Genomic DNA, 15,012 nt, shown 5'->3' with positions numbered 1-15,012 from the left:
CACCTGGTTCACATTTCCCTCATTACTTGTCGTGTATTTAACCCTCTGTTCCCCTCATGTCTGTGTGTGAAATTGTTTGTTGTAAGTGCTTGTGCACATTGTGACTGGTGTGTGACGGGTTTTGTACCCATATTTTGTTATTTCTGGATGCCGTTGGTTTTGATAATTAAACTGCTCCGGTTATTACCCAGTTCTGCTCTCCTGCGTCTGACTTCCCTGCCACCAGTTACGCACCACTTACAGGGAGGCTTGCAAGCCGAAGAACACCATCCCAACCATGAAGCATGGGGGTGGCAGCATCATGTTGTGGGGTTGCTTTGCTGTAGGAGGGTCTGGTGCACTTCACAAAATAGATAGCATCATGAGGCAGGAAAATGATGTGGATATTTTGAAGAAACATCTCAAGACATCAGTCAGGAAGTTAAAGCTTGGTCGCAAATGGGTCTTACAAATGGACAATGAGCCCAAGCATATTAAGGACAACAAAGTCAAGGTATTGGAGTGGCCATCACAAAGCCCTGACCTCAATCCTATAGAAAATTTGTGGGCAGGACTGAAAAAGCGTGTGCGAGCAAGGAGGCCTACACACCTGACTCAGTTACACCAGCTCTGTCAGGAGGAATGGGCCAAAATTCACCCAACTTATTGTCGGAAGCTTGTGGAAGGCTACCCGAAACGTTTGACCCAAATTAAACAATTTAAAGGCAATGCTACCAAATACTAATTGAGTGTATGTAAACTTCTGACCCACTGGGAATGTGATGAAAGAAATAAAATCTGAAATAAATAATTCTCTCTACTATTATTCTGACATTTCACATTCTTAAAATAAAATGGTGATCCTTACTGACCTAAGACAGGGAATTGTTACTAGGATTAAATGTCAGGAATTGTGAAAAACTGAGTTTAAATGTATTTAGCTAAGGTGTATGCAAACTTCCGACTTTAACTGTATATATATATATATATGGGGGGGAGAACAAGTATTTGATACACTGCCGATTTTGCAGGTTTTCCTACTTACAAAGCATGTCTTTTTATCAGAGGTACACCTCAACTGTGAGATACGGAATCTAAAACAAAAATCCAGAAAATCACATTGTATGATTTTTAAGTAATTCATTTGCATTTTATTGCATGACATAAGTATTTGATCACCTACCAACCAGTAAGAATTCCGGCTCTCACAGACCTAAGAAGCCCTCCTGTTCTCCACTCATTACCTGTATTAACTGCACCTGTTTGAACTCGTTACCTGTATAAAAGACACCTGTCCACACACTCAGTCAAACAGACTCCAACCTCTCCACAATGGCCAAGACCAGAGAGCTGTGTAAGGACAACAGGGATAAAATTGTAGACCTGCACAAGGCTGGGATGGGCTACAGGACAATAGGCAAGCAGCTTGGTGAGAAGGCAACAACTGTTGGCGCAATTATTAGAAAATGGAAGGAGTTCAAGATGACAGTCAATCACCCTCGGTCTGGGGCTCCATGCAAGATCTCACCTCGTGGGGCATCAATGATCATGAGGAAGGTGAGGGATCAGCCCAGAACTACATGGTAGGACCTGGTCAATGACCTGAAGAGATCTGGAACCACAGTCTCAAAGAAAACCATTAGTAACACACTACGCCATCATGGATTAAAATCCTGCAGCGCACGCAAGGTCCCCCTGCTCAAGCCAGCGCATATCCAGGCCCGTCTGAAGTTTGCCAATGACCATCTGGATGATCCAGAGGAGGAATGGGAGAAGGTCATGTGGTCTGATGAGACAAAAATAGAGCTTTTTGGTCTAAACTCCACTCGCCGTGTTTGGAGGAAGAAGAAGGATGAGTACAACCCCAAGAACACCATCCCAACCGTGAAGCATGGAGGTGGAAACATCATTCTTTGGGGATGCTTTTTTGCAAAGGGGACAGGACGACTGCACCGTATTGAGGGGAGGATGGATGGGGCCATGTATCGCGAGATCTTGGCCAACAACCTCCTTCCCTCAGTAAGAGCATTGAAGATGAGTCGTGGCTGGGTCTTCCAGCATGACAACGACCCGAAACACACAGCCAGGGCAACTCAGGAGTGGCTCTGTAAGAAGTGGCCTAGCCAGTCTCCAGACCTGAACCCAATAGAAAATCTTTGGAGGGAGCTGAAAGTCCGTATTGCCCAGCGACAGCCCCGAAACCTGAAGGATCTGGAGAAGGTCTGTAAGGAGGAGTGGGCCAAAATCCCTGCTGCAGTGTGTGCAAACCTGGTCAAGAACTACAGGAAACGTATGATCTCTGTAATTGCAAACAAAGGTTTCTGTACCAAATATTAAGTTCTGCTTTTCTGATGTATCAAATACTCATGTCATGCAATAAAATGCAAATTAATTACTTAAAAATCCTACAATGTGATTTTCTGGATTTTTGTTTTAGATTCCGTCTCTCACAGTTGAAGTGTACCTATGATAAAAATTACAGACCTCTACATGCTTTGTAAGTAGGAAAACCTGCAAAATATGAGAGATAGAGAGAGCAGAATAATCTGGTGATGTGTCCTTACCACAGTCACCACCTCCAAGTCCTTCAAATAGGTCCTCTCTGTGGTCAGCAGCTCCTTGGCGATAAAGTAGGCCTTGTCGGTTGGGAACCTCTGTGAAGGAAAGAGGACAGACTCTTTTAACTGTGCAGAGACAACACTACTAACACAGTAAGCTGTAGACTGTGTCATGGGTCATTTTTCACATTTTGAATAATCAATTCCAGTGTTAGACAGGTAGCCCAGTTACATGAGACTTGGTACAGGGTACACAGCACTCGTCCCTGTGGAGAGTTACTTAGGCCAGGGAATCTCGGTCCTCTGCTATTTTAGGTACTACTGTATGTGACTCGGGCCTCTTTGAAGCTGGTGATGGTAATTGGAGATTTAAAACCACAATGAGGCCCACACAGCAACTTGCACATCAATGCCTTTCTAGCTGTAATCCTGTTACATTGGGCCCTCTCTGGACCACAAACCTTCCTCCGAACCTCGTCTTCATCGTCGGTGCGCACACTGCCAGCGTCATTGAGCAAGGGACTGGTGAGGGGAGAGGGCTGCCGAACGTCCGGACTGTGACCACAGAGTTTGACCGGCTTCTGACCATTGACAACGCCCTGGGAGTTAACGGAGAAGGCGGAGAGATGAGGGCTGTTGGACACCACCCCTGTTGACGGAATGGAGAGGGGGAAGAGAAAGAGAGTCAACTGAAGAAGTTAAATTAAATCCATAAATATCAGCAGCATGTTTCATGTCTCTAATATCCAGACAGCTCTAATGTTCTTCTCTCTCTAATATCCAGACAGCTCTAATGATCTTCTCTCTCTAATATCCAGACAGCTCTAATGATCTTCTCTCTCTAATATCCAGACAGCTCTAATGCCCTTCTCTCTAATATCCAGACAGCGCTAATGCTCTTCTCTCTCTAATATCCAGACAGCTCTAATGCTCTTCTCTCTCTCTAATATCCAGACAGCTCTAATGCTCTTCTCTCTCGCTAATATCCAGACAGCGCTAATGCTCTTCTCTTTCTAATATCCAGACAGCTCTAATGCTCTTCTCCCTCTCTAATATCCAGACAGCTCTGATGCTCTTCTCTCTCTAATATCCAGACAGCTCTAATGCTCTTCTCTCTCTAATATCCAGACAGCTCTAATGCTCTCCTCTCTCTAATATCCAGACAGCTCTAATGCCCTTCACTCTCTCTCTAATATCCAGACAGCTCTAATGCTCTCTCTCTCTAATATCCAGACAGCTCTAATGCTCTTCTCTCTCTAATATCCAGACAGCTCTAATGCTCTTCTCTCTCTCTCTAATATCCGGACAGCTCTAATGATCTTCTCTCTCTCTAATATCCAGACAGCTCTAATGCTCTCCTCTCTCTAATATCCAGACAGCTCTAATGCCCTTCACTCTATCTCTAATATACAGACAGCTCTAATGCTCTCTCTCTCTAATATCCAGACAGCTCTAATGCTCTTCTCTCTCTCTAATATCCGGACAGCTCTAATGATCTTCTCTCTCTCTAATATCCAGACAGCTCTAATGCTCTCCTCTCTCTCTAATGTCCAGACAGCTCTAATGCTCTCTCTCTCTAATATCCAGACAGCTCTAATGCTCTTCTCTCTCTCTAATATCCAGACAGCTCTAATGCTCTTCTCTCTCTCTAATATCCAGACAGCTCTAATGCTCTCCTTTCTCTCTAATGTCCAGACAGCTCTAATGCTCTCTCTCTCTCTAATATCCAGACAGCTCTAATGCTCTTCTCTCTCTCTAATATCCAGACAGCTCTAATGCTCTCTCTCTCTCTAATATCCAGACAGCTCTAATGTTCTTCTCTCTCTAATGTCCAGACAGCTCTAATGATCTTTTCTCTCTAATATCCAGACAGCTCTAATGCTCTTCTCTCTCTCTAATATCCAGACAGCTCTAATGCTCTTCTCTCTCTCTAATGTCCAGACAGCTCTAATGCTCTTCTCTCTCTCTAATATCCAGACAGCTCTAATGCTCTTCTCTCTCTCTAATATCCAGACAGCTCTAATGCTCTTTTCTCTATCTAATGGCCAGACAGCTCTAATGCTCTTCTCTCTCTAATATCCAGACAGCTCTAATGCTCTTCTCTCTCTCTAATATCCAGACAGCTCTAATGCTCTTCTCTCTCTCTAATGTCCAGACAGCTCGAATGCTCTTCTCTCTCGCTAATATCCAGACAGCTCTAATGCTCTTCTCTCTCTAATATCCAGACAGCTCTAATGCTCTCTCTCTCTCTAATATCCAGACAGCTCTAATGTTCTTCTCTCTCTAATGTCCAGACAGCTCTAATGCTCTTCTCTCTCTAATATCCAGACAGCTCTAATGCTCTTCTCTCTCTCTAATATCCAGACAGCTCTAACGCTCTTCTCTCTATCTAATGGCCAGACAGATCTAATGCTCTTATCTCTCTCTAATGTCCAGACAGCTCTAATGCTCTTCTCTCTCTCTAAAACCCAGACAGCTCTAATGCTCTAATGCTCTCTTTCTAATATCCAGACAGCTCTAATGCTCTTCTCTCTCTAATATCCAGACAGCTCTAACGCTCTTCTCGCTCTCCAATATCCAGACAGCTCTAATGCTCTTCTCTCTCTCTAATGTCCAGACAGCTCTAATGATCTTCTCTCTCTAATATCCAGACAGCTCTAATGCTCTTCTCTCTCTCTAATATCCAGACAGCTCTAATGCTCTTCTCTCTCTAATGTCCAGACAGCTGTAATGCTCTTCTCTCTCTAATGTCCAGACAGCTGTAATGCTCTTCTCTCTCTCTAATGTCCAGACAGCTCTAACGCTCTCTCTCTATAATCCAGACAGCTCAAATGCTCTTCTCTCTCTAATGTCCAGACAGCTGTAATGGTCTTCTCTCTCTCTAATATACAGACAGCTCTAATGCTCTTCTCTCTCTAATATCCAGACAGCTCTAATGCTCTTCTCTCTCTCTAATATCCAGACAGCTCTAATGTTCTTCTCTCTCTAATATCCAGACAGCTCTAATGCTCTTCTATCTCTCTAATATCCAGACAGCTCTAATGCTCTTCTCTCTCTCTAATATCCAGACAGCTCTAAGGCTCTTCTCGCTCTCTAATATCCAGACATCTCTAATGCTCTTCTCTCTCTCTAATATCCAGACAGCTCTAATGCTCTTCTCTCTCTCTAATATCCGGACAGCTCTAATGCTCTTCTCTCTCTCTAATATCCAGACAGCTCTAATATTCTTCTCTCTCTAATATCCAGACAAATCTAATGCGCTCTCTCTCTAATATCCAGACAGCTCTAATGTTCTTCTTTCTCTAATATCCAGACAGCTCTAATGCTCTTCTCTCTCTCTAATATCCAGACAGCTCTAATGCCCTTCTCTCTAATATCCAGACAGCTCTAATATTCTTCTCTCTCTAATATCCAGACAGCTCTAATGCTCTCTCTCTCTAATATCCAGACAGCTCTAATGCTCTTCTCTCTCTAATATCCAGACAGCTCTAATGCTCTTCTCTCTCTCTAATATCCAGACAGCTCTAATGCTCTTCTCTCTCTAATATCCAGACAGCTCTAATGCTCTTCTCTCTCTCTCTCTCTCTAATATCCAGACAGCTCTAATGCTCTTCTCTCTCTAATATCCTGACAGCTCTAATGCTCTTCTCTCTCTAATATCCAGACAGCTCTAATGCTGTTCACTAGGATGTTCACTAGGGAAACTTGATTGCATACTTGCCCACCACTGTCTCCTGTCCTCTGATAGCACCACGTTGGCCTGAACAAAACAATGATTAAACCAGCAACATCTCTGGTGAACGTCTGATCCTACGATTCTACACACTAGGATGGAGGGGACAGCCGTGACAAGCAGCACGGAATACCACACACAGCCATGAGACACAAATGAGTCTATAGAACACACTATACATACAGATATATAACAGAACGATGCTACATCTACAACATCACAGGAGGGTGGGAGGGGACTAGCATCTAGAATGACAACGAGACAATGTTGGGGGTCTTTATGAAAGAAGATTCTGGACTCCCACTTCATAAAGGTCAACTTTATTGTCACTAGTGCACAACTGTATACAATGTTAAAAAGTGTAAAAAGCCTCTGGGAAAGAGAAAAGATGGTAAAATGGGTATCAGAGCCCAGTGAGAGTCAAAAAGAACCTGAAGACGAGACCGTAGCATCCAACGTGTTATAGATGGAGACTGTAGTATTAACGTGTTATGGATGGAGACTGTAGTATCCAACGTGTTATAGATGGAGACTGTAGCATCCAACGTGTTATAGATGGAGACTGTAGTATTAACGTGTTATGGATGGAGACTGTAGTATTAACGTGTTATAGATGGAGACTGTAGTATCCAACATGTTATGGATGGAGACTGTAGTATCCAACGTGTTATAGATGGAGACTGTAGTATCCAACGTGTTATAGATGGAGACTGTAGCATCCAACGTGTTATGGATGGAGACTGTAGTATTAACGTGTTATGGATGGAGACTGTAGTATTAACGTGTTATAGATGGAGACTGTAGTATCCAACGTGTTATAGATGGAGACTGTAGTATTAACGTGTTATGGATGGAGACTGTAGTATCCAACGTGTTATAGATGGAGACTGTAGTATTCAACGTGTTATGGATGGAGACTGTAGTATTAATGTGTTATAGATGGAGACTGTAGTATCCAACGTGTTATAGATGGAGACTGTAGTATTAACGTGTTATGGATGGAGACTGTAGTATCCAACGTGTTATAGATGGAGACTGTAGTATCCAACGTGTTATAGATGGAGACTGTAGTATTCAACGTGTTATGGATGGAGACTGTAGTATTAACGTGTTATGGATGGAGACTGTAGTATCCAACGTGTTATAGATGGAGACTGTAGTATTAACGTGTTATAGATGGAGACTGTAGTATCCAACGTGTTATAGATGGAGACTGTAGTATTAACGTGTTATAGATGGAGACTGTAGTATCCAACGTGTTATGGATGGCGACTGTAGTATCCAACGTGTTATGGATGGAGACTGTAGTATTAACGTGTTATTGATGGAGACTGTAGCATCCAACGTGTTATGGATGGAGACTGTAGTATTAACGTGTTATAGATGGAGACTGTAGTATTCAACGTGTTATGGATGGAGACTGTAGGATTAACGTGTTATGGATGGAGACTGTAGTATTCAACGTGTTATAGATGGAGACTGTAGTATTAACGAGTTATAGATGGAGACTGTAGTATTCAACGTGTTATGGATGGAGACTGTAGTATTCAACGTGTTATGGATGGAGACTGTAGCATCCAACGTGTTATAGACGGAGACTGTAGTATTGAACGTGTTATGGATGGAGACTGTAGTATTCAACGTGTTATAGATGGAGACTGTAGTATCCAACGTGTTATAGATGGAGACTGTAGTATTCAACGTGTTATGGATGGAGACTGTAGTATTCAACGTGTTATAGATGGAGACTGTAGTATTAACGTGTTATGGATGGAGACTGTAGTATTAACGTGTTATGGATGGAGACTGTAGTATTCAACGTGTTATAGATGGAGACTGTAGTATTAACGTGTTATAGATGGAGACTGTAGTATCCAACGTGTTATGGATGGAGACTGTAGTATCCAACGTGTTATGGATGGAGACTGTAGTATCCAACGTGTTATTGATGGAGACTGTAGTATTCAACGTGTTATGGATGGAGACTGTAGTATCCAACGTGTTATGGATGGAGACTGTAGTATTAACGTGTTATGGATGGAGACTGTAGTATTAACGTGTTATGGATGGAGACTGTAGTATCCAACATGTTATTGATGGAGACTGTAGTATCCAACGTGTTATGGATGGAGACTGTAGTATTAACGTGTTATGGATGGAGACTGTAGTATTAACGTGATATGGATGGAGACTGTAGTATCCAACGTGTTATGGATGGAGACTGTAGTATTCAACGTGTTATGGATGGAGACTGTAGTATTAACGTGTTATGGATGGAGACTGTAGTATTCAACGTGTTATAGATGGAGACTGTAAGATCCAACGTGTTATGGATGGAGACTGTAGTATTAACGTGTTATGCATGGAGACTGTAGTATCCAACGTGTTATAGATGGAGACTGTAGTATCCAACGTGTTATGGATGGAGACTGTAGTATTCAACGTGTTATAGATGGAGACTGTAGTATTCAACGTGTTATGGATGGAGACTGTAGTATACAACGTGTTATGGATGGAGACTGTAGTATTCAACGTGTTATAGATGGAGACTGTAGTATCCAACGTGTTATAGATGGAGACTGTAGTATTAACGTGTTATGGATGGAGACTGTAGTATTCAATGTGTTATGGATGGAGACTGTAGTATCCAACGTGTTATAGATGGAGACTGTAGTATTAACGTGTTATGGATGGAGACTGTAGTATCCAACGTGTTATAGATGGAGACTGTAGTATTAACGTGTTATGGATGGAGACTGTAGTATTCAATGTGTTATGGATGGAGACTGTAGTATCCAACGTGTTATAGATGGGAAACTGTAGTATTAACGTGTTATGGATGGAGACTGTAGTATCCAACGTGTTATAGATGGAGACTGTAGTATCCAACATGTTATAGATGGAGACTGTAGTATTAACGTGTTATGGATGGAGACTGTAGTATCCAACGTGTTATAGATGGAGACTGTAGTATCCAACGTGTTATAGATGGAGACTGTAGTATTCAACGTGTTATGGATGGAGACTGTAGTATTAACGTGTTATGGATGGAGACTGTAGTATCCAACGTGTTATAGATGGAGACTGTAGTATTAACGTGTTATAGATGGAGACTGTAGTATCCAACGTGTTATAGATGGAGACTGTAGTATTAACGTGTTATAGATGGAGACTGTAGTATCCAACGTGTTATGGATGGCGACTGTAGTATCCAACGTGTTATGGATGGAGACTGTAGTATTAACGTGTTATTGATGGAGACTGTAGCATCCAACGTGTTATGGATGGAGACTGTAGGATTAACGTGTTATGGATGGAGACTGTAGTATTCAACGTGTTATAGATGGAGACTGTAGTATTAACGTGTTATAGATGGAGACTGTAGTATTCAACGTGTTATGGATGGAGACTGTAGTATTCAACGTGTTATGGATGTAGACTGTACCATCCAACGTGTTATAGACGGAGACTGTAGTATTGAACGTGTTATGGATGGAGACTGTAGTATCCAACGTGTTATAGATGGAGACTGTAGTATTCAACGTGTTATGGATGGAGACTGTAGTATACAACGTGTTATAGATGGAGACTGTAGTATTAACGTGTTATGGATGGAGACTGTAGTATTAACGTGTTATGGATGGAGACTGTAGTATTCAACGTGTTATAGATGGAGACTGTAGTATTAACGTGTTATAGATGGAGACTGTAGTATCCAAGGTGTTATGGATGGAGACTGTAGTATCCAACGTGTTATGGATGGAGACTGTAGTATCCAACGTGTTATTGATGGAGACTGTAGTATTCAACGTGTTATGGATGGAGACTGTAGTATCCAACGTGTTATGGATGGAGACTGTAGTATTAACGTGTTATTGATGGAGACTGTAGTATTAACGTGTTATGGATGGAGACTGTAGTATCCAACATGTTATTGATGGAGACTGTAGTATCCAACGTGTTATGGATGGAGACTGTAGTATTAACGTGTTATGGATGGAGACTGTAGTATTAACGTGTTATGGATGGAGACTGTAGTATCCAACGTGTTATGGATGGAGACTGTAGTATTCAACGTGTTATGGATGGAGACTGTAGTATTAACGTGTTATGGATGGAGACTGTAGTATTCAACGTGTTATAGATGGAGACTGTAGTATCCAACGTGTTATGGATGGAGACTGTAGTATTCAACGTGTTATAGATGGAGACTGTAGTATTCAACGTGTTATGGATGGAGACTGTAGTATACAACGTGTTATGGATGGAGACTGTAGTATTCAACGTGTTATAGATGGAGACTGTAGTATCCAACGTGTTATAGATGGAGACTGTAGTATTAACGTGTTATGGATGGAGACTGTAGTATTCAATGTGTTATGGATGGAGACTGTAGTATTCAACGTGTTATGGATGGAGACTGTAGTATTCAATGTGTTATGGATGGAGACTGTAGTATCCAACGTGTTATGGATGGAGACTGTAGTATTCAACGTGTTATGCATAGAGACTGTAGTATTCAACGTGTTATGCATGGAGACTGTAGTATTCAACGTGTTATAGATGGAGACTGCAGTATTCAACGTGTTATGGATGGAGACTGTAGTATTCAACTTGTTATGGATGGAGACTGTAGTATTAACGTGTTATAGATGGAGACTAGTATCCAACGTGTTATGGATGGAGACTGTAGTATTAACGTGTTATGGATGGAGACTGTAGTATCCAAAGTGTTATGGATGGAGACTGTAGTATCAACGTGTTATGGATGGAGACTGTAGTATTAACGTGTTATGGATGGAGACTGTAGTATCCAACGTGTTAAAGATGGAGACTGTAGTATCCAACGTGTTATAGAAGGAGACTGTAGTATCCAACGTGTTATGGATGGAGACTGTAGTATCCAACGTGTTATGGATGGAGACTGTAGTATCCAACGTGTTATAGATGGAGACTGTAGTATTAATGTGTTATGGATGGAGACTGTAGTATTCAACGTGTTATGGATGGAGACTGTAGTATTAACGTGTTATAGATGGAGACTGTAGTATCAACGTGTTATGGATGGAGACTGTAGTATTAACGTGTTATAGATGGAGACTGTAGTATTAACGTGTTATAGATGGAGACTGTAGTATTAACGTGTTATAGATGGAGACTGTAGTATTCAACGTGTTATAGATGGAGACTGTAGTATTAACGTGTTATGGATGGAGACTGTAGTATTCAACGTGTTATAGATGGAGACCGTAGTATCCAACGTGTTATAGATGGAGACTGTAGTATTAACGTGTTATGCATGGAGACTGTAGTATTCAACGTGTTATAGATGGAGACTGTAGTATCCAACGTGTTATGGATGGAGACTGTAGTATTAACGTGTTATGGATGGAGACTGTAGTATCCAACGTGTTATGGATGGAGACTGTAGTATTAACGTGTTATAGATGGAGACTGTAGTATTAACGTGTTATAGATGGAGACTGTAGTATCCAACGTGTTATAGATGGAGACTGTAGTATTAACGTGTTATAGATGGAGACTGTAGTATTAATGTGTTATGGATGGAGACTGTAGTATCCAACGTGTTATGGATGGAGACTGTAGTATTAACGTGTTATGCATGGAGACTGTAGTATTCAACGTGTTATAGATGGAGACTGTAGTAATCAACGTGTTATGGATGGAGACTGTAGTATTCAACGTGTTATAGATGGAGACTGTAGTATTCAACGTGTTATGGATGGAGACTGTAGTATCCAACGTGTTATGGATGGAGACTGTAGTATTCAACGTGTTATAGATGGAGACTGTAGTATCCAACGTGTTATAGATGGCGACTGTAGAATTAACGTGTTATGGATGGAGACTGTAGTATTCAACGTGTTATGGATGGAGACTGTAGTATCCAACGTGTTATAGATGGAGACTGTAGTATTCAACGTGTTATAGATGGAGACTGTAGTATTCAACGTGTTATGGATGGAGACTGTAGTATTCAACGTGTTATGGATGGAGACTGTAGTATTCAACGTGTTATGGATGGAGACTGTAGTATCCAACGTGTTATGGATGGAGACTGTAGTATTCAACGTGTTATGCATGGAGACTGTAGTATTCAATGTGTTATGCATGGAGACTGTAGTATTCAACGTGTTATAGATGGAGACTGTAGTATTCAACGTGTTAAGGAATGGAGACTGTAGTATTCAACGTGTTATGGATGGAGACTGTAGTATTAACGTGTTGTAGATGGAGACTAGTATCCAACGTGTTATGGATGGAGACTGTAGTATCAACGTGTTATAGATGGAGACTGTAGTATTAACGTGTTATGGATGGAGACTGTAGTATCCAACGTGTTATAGATGGAGACTGTAGTATCCAACGTGTTATAGATGGAGAATGTAGTATCCAACGTGTTATGGATGGAGACTGTAGTATCCAACGTGTTATGGATGGAGACTGTAGTATCCAACGTGTTATAGATGGAGACTGTAGTATTAATGTGTTATGGATGGAGACTGTAGTATTCAACGTGTTATGGACGGAGACTGTAGTATTCAAAGTGTTATAGATGGAGACTGTAGTATTAACGTGTTATAGATGGAGACTGTAGTATCAACGTGTTATGGATGGAGACTGTAGTATTAACGTGTTATAGATGGAGACTGTAGTATTAACGTGTTATAGATGGAGACTGTAGTATTAACGTGTTATAGATGGAGACTGTAGTATTCAACGTGTTATAGATGGAGACTGTAGTATTAACGTGTTATGGATGGAGACTGTAGTATTCAACGTGTTATAGTTGGAGACCGTAGTATCCAACGTGTTATAGATGGAGACTGTAGTATTAACGTGTTATGCATGGAGACTGTAGTATTCAACGTGTTATAGATGGAGACTGTAGTATCCAACGTGTTATGGATGGAGACTGTAGTATTAACGTGTTATGGATGGAGACTGTAGTATCCAACGTGTTATGGATGGAGACTGTAGTATTAACGTGTTATAGATGGAGACTGTAGTATTAACGTGTTATAGATAGAGACTGTAGTATCCAACGTGTTATAGATGGAGACTGTAGTATTAACGTGTTATAGATGGAGACTGTAGTATTAATGTGTTATGGATGGAGACTGTAGTATCCAACGTGTTATGGATGGAGACTGTAGTATTAACGTGTTATGCATGGAGACTGTAGTATTCAACGTGTTATAGATGGAGACTGTAGTAATCAACGTGTTATGGATGGAGACTGTAGTATTCAACGTGTTATAGATGGAGACTGTAGTATTCAACGTGTTATGGATGGAGACTGTAGTATCCAACGTGTTATGGATGGAGACTGTAGTATTCAACGTGTTATAGATGGAGACTGTAGTATCCAACGTGTTATAGATGGCGACTGTAGAATTAACGTGTTATGGATGGAGACTGTAGTATTCAACGTGTTATGGATGGAGACTGTAGTATCCAACGTGTTATAGATGGAGACTGTAGTATTCAACGTGTTATAGATGGAGACTGTAGTATTCAACGTGTTATGGATGGAGACTGTAGTATTCAACGTGTTATGGATGGAGACTGTAGTATTCAACGTGTTATGGATGGAGACTGTAGTATCCAACGTGTTATGGATGGAGACTGTAGTATTCAACGTGTTATGCATGGAGACTGTAGTATTCAATGTGTTATGCATGGAGACTGTAGTATTCAACGTGTTATAGATGGAGACTGTAGTATTCAACGTGTTAAGGAATGGAGACTGTAGTATTCAACGTGTTATGGATGGAGACTGTAGTATTAACGTGTTGTAGATGGAGACTAGTATCCAACGTGTTATGGATGGAGACTGTAGTATCAACGTGTTATAGATGGAGACTGTAGTATTAACGTGTTATGGATGGAGACTGTAGTATCCAACGTGTTATAGATGGAGACTGTAGTATCCAACGTGTTATAGATGGAGAATGTAGTATCCAACGTGTTATGGATGGAGACTGTAGTATCCAACGTGTTATGGATGGAGACTGTAGTATCCAACGTGTTATAGATGGAGACTGTAGTATTAATGTGTTATGGATGGAGACTGTAGTATTCAACGTGTTATGGACGGAGACTGTAGTATTCAAAGTGTTATAGATGGAGACTGTAGTATTAACGTGTTATAGATGGAGACTGTAGTATCAACGTGTAATGGATGGAGACTGTAGTATTAACGTGTTATAGATGGAGACTGTAGTATTAACGTGTTATAGATGGAGACTGTAGTATTAACGTGTTATAGATGGAGACTGTAGTATTCAACGTGTTATAGATGGAGACTGTAGTATTAACGTGTTATGCATGGAGACTGTAGTATTCAACGTGTTATAGATGGAGACTGTAGTATCCAACGTGTTATGGATGGAGACTGTAGTATTAATGTGTTATGGATGGAGACTGTAGTATCCAACGTGTTATGGATGGAGACTGTAGTATTAACGTGTTATAGATGGAGACTGTAGTATTAACGTGTTATAGATGGAGACTGTAGTATTCAACGTGTTATGGATGGAGACTGTAGTATTAACGTGTTATGGATGGAGACTGTAGTATTCAACGTGTTATAGATGGAGACTGTAGTATCCAACGTGTTATGGATGGAGACTGTAGTATTAATGTGTTATGCATGGAGACTGTAGTATTCAACGTGTTATAGATGGAGACTGTAGTATCCAACGTGTTATGGAAAGA

General features: G+C 41.0%; 1 protein-coding gene across 3 annotated transcripts in view; it reads right to left on the bottom strand.

The window, feature by feature from the left end:
* LOC106582452 (FERM, ARHGEF and pleckstrin domain-containing protein 1) overlaps window positions 1–15,012 on the bottom strand; it is a 160,735-nt gene that overhangs the window by 33,378 nt on the left and 112,345 nt on the right. For 2 of the 3 annotated variants that reach the window (XM_014165575.2, XM_014165576.2), the window contains exons 14-15: window positions 2,999–3,186; window positions 2,544–2,633 (exon numbers count right to left, since the gene is read on the bottom strand). In XM_014165575.2, coding sequence (XP_014021050.1) covers window positions 2,544–2,633; window positions 2,999–3,186 — 278 coding nt within the window. The remainder of the gene's footprint in view (window positions 1–2,543; window positions 2,634–2,998; window positions 3,187–15,012) is intronic. The other variant, XM_014165577.2, reaches the window with a different exon arrangement.

The sequence above is a fragment of the Salmo salar genome, chromosome ssa21, assembly GCF_905237065.1.
Source record: "Salmo salar chromosome ssa21, Ssal_v3.1, whole genome shotgun sequence".
NCBI lineage: Eukaryota > Metazoa > Chordata > Actinopteri > Salmoniformes > Salmonidae > Salmo > Salmo salar.
This window is presented reverse-complemented; position numbering and strand designations above follow the sequence as displayed.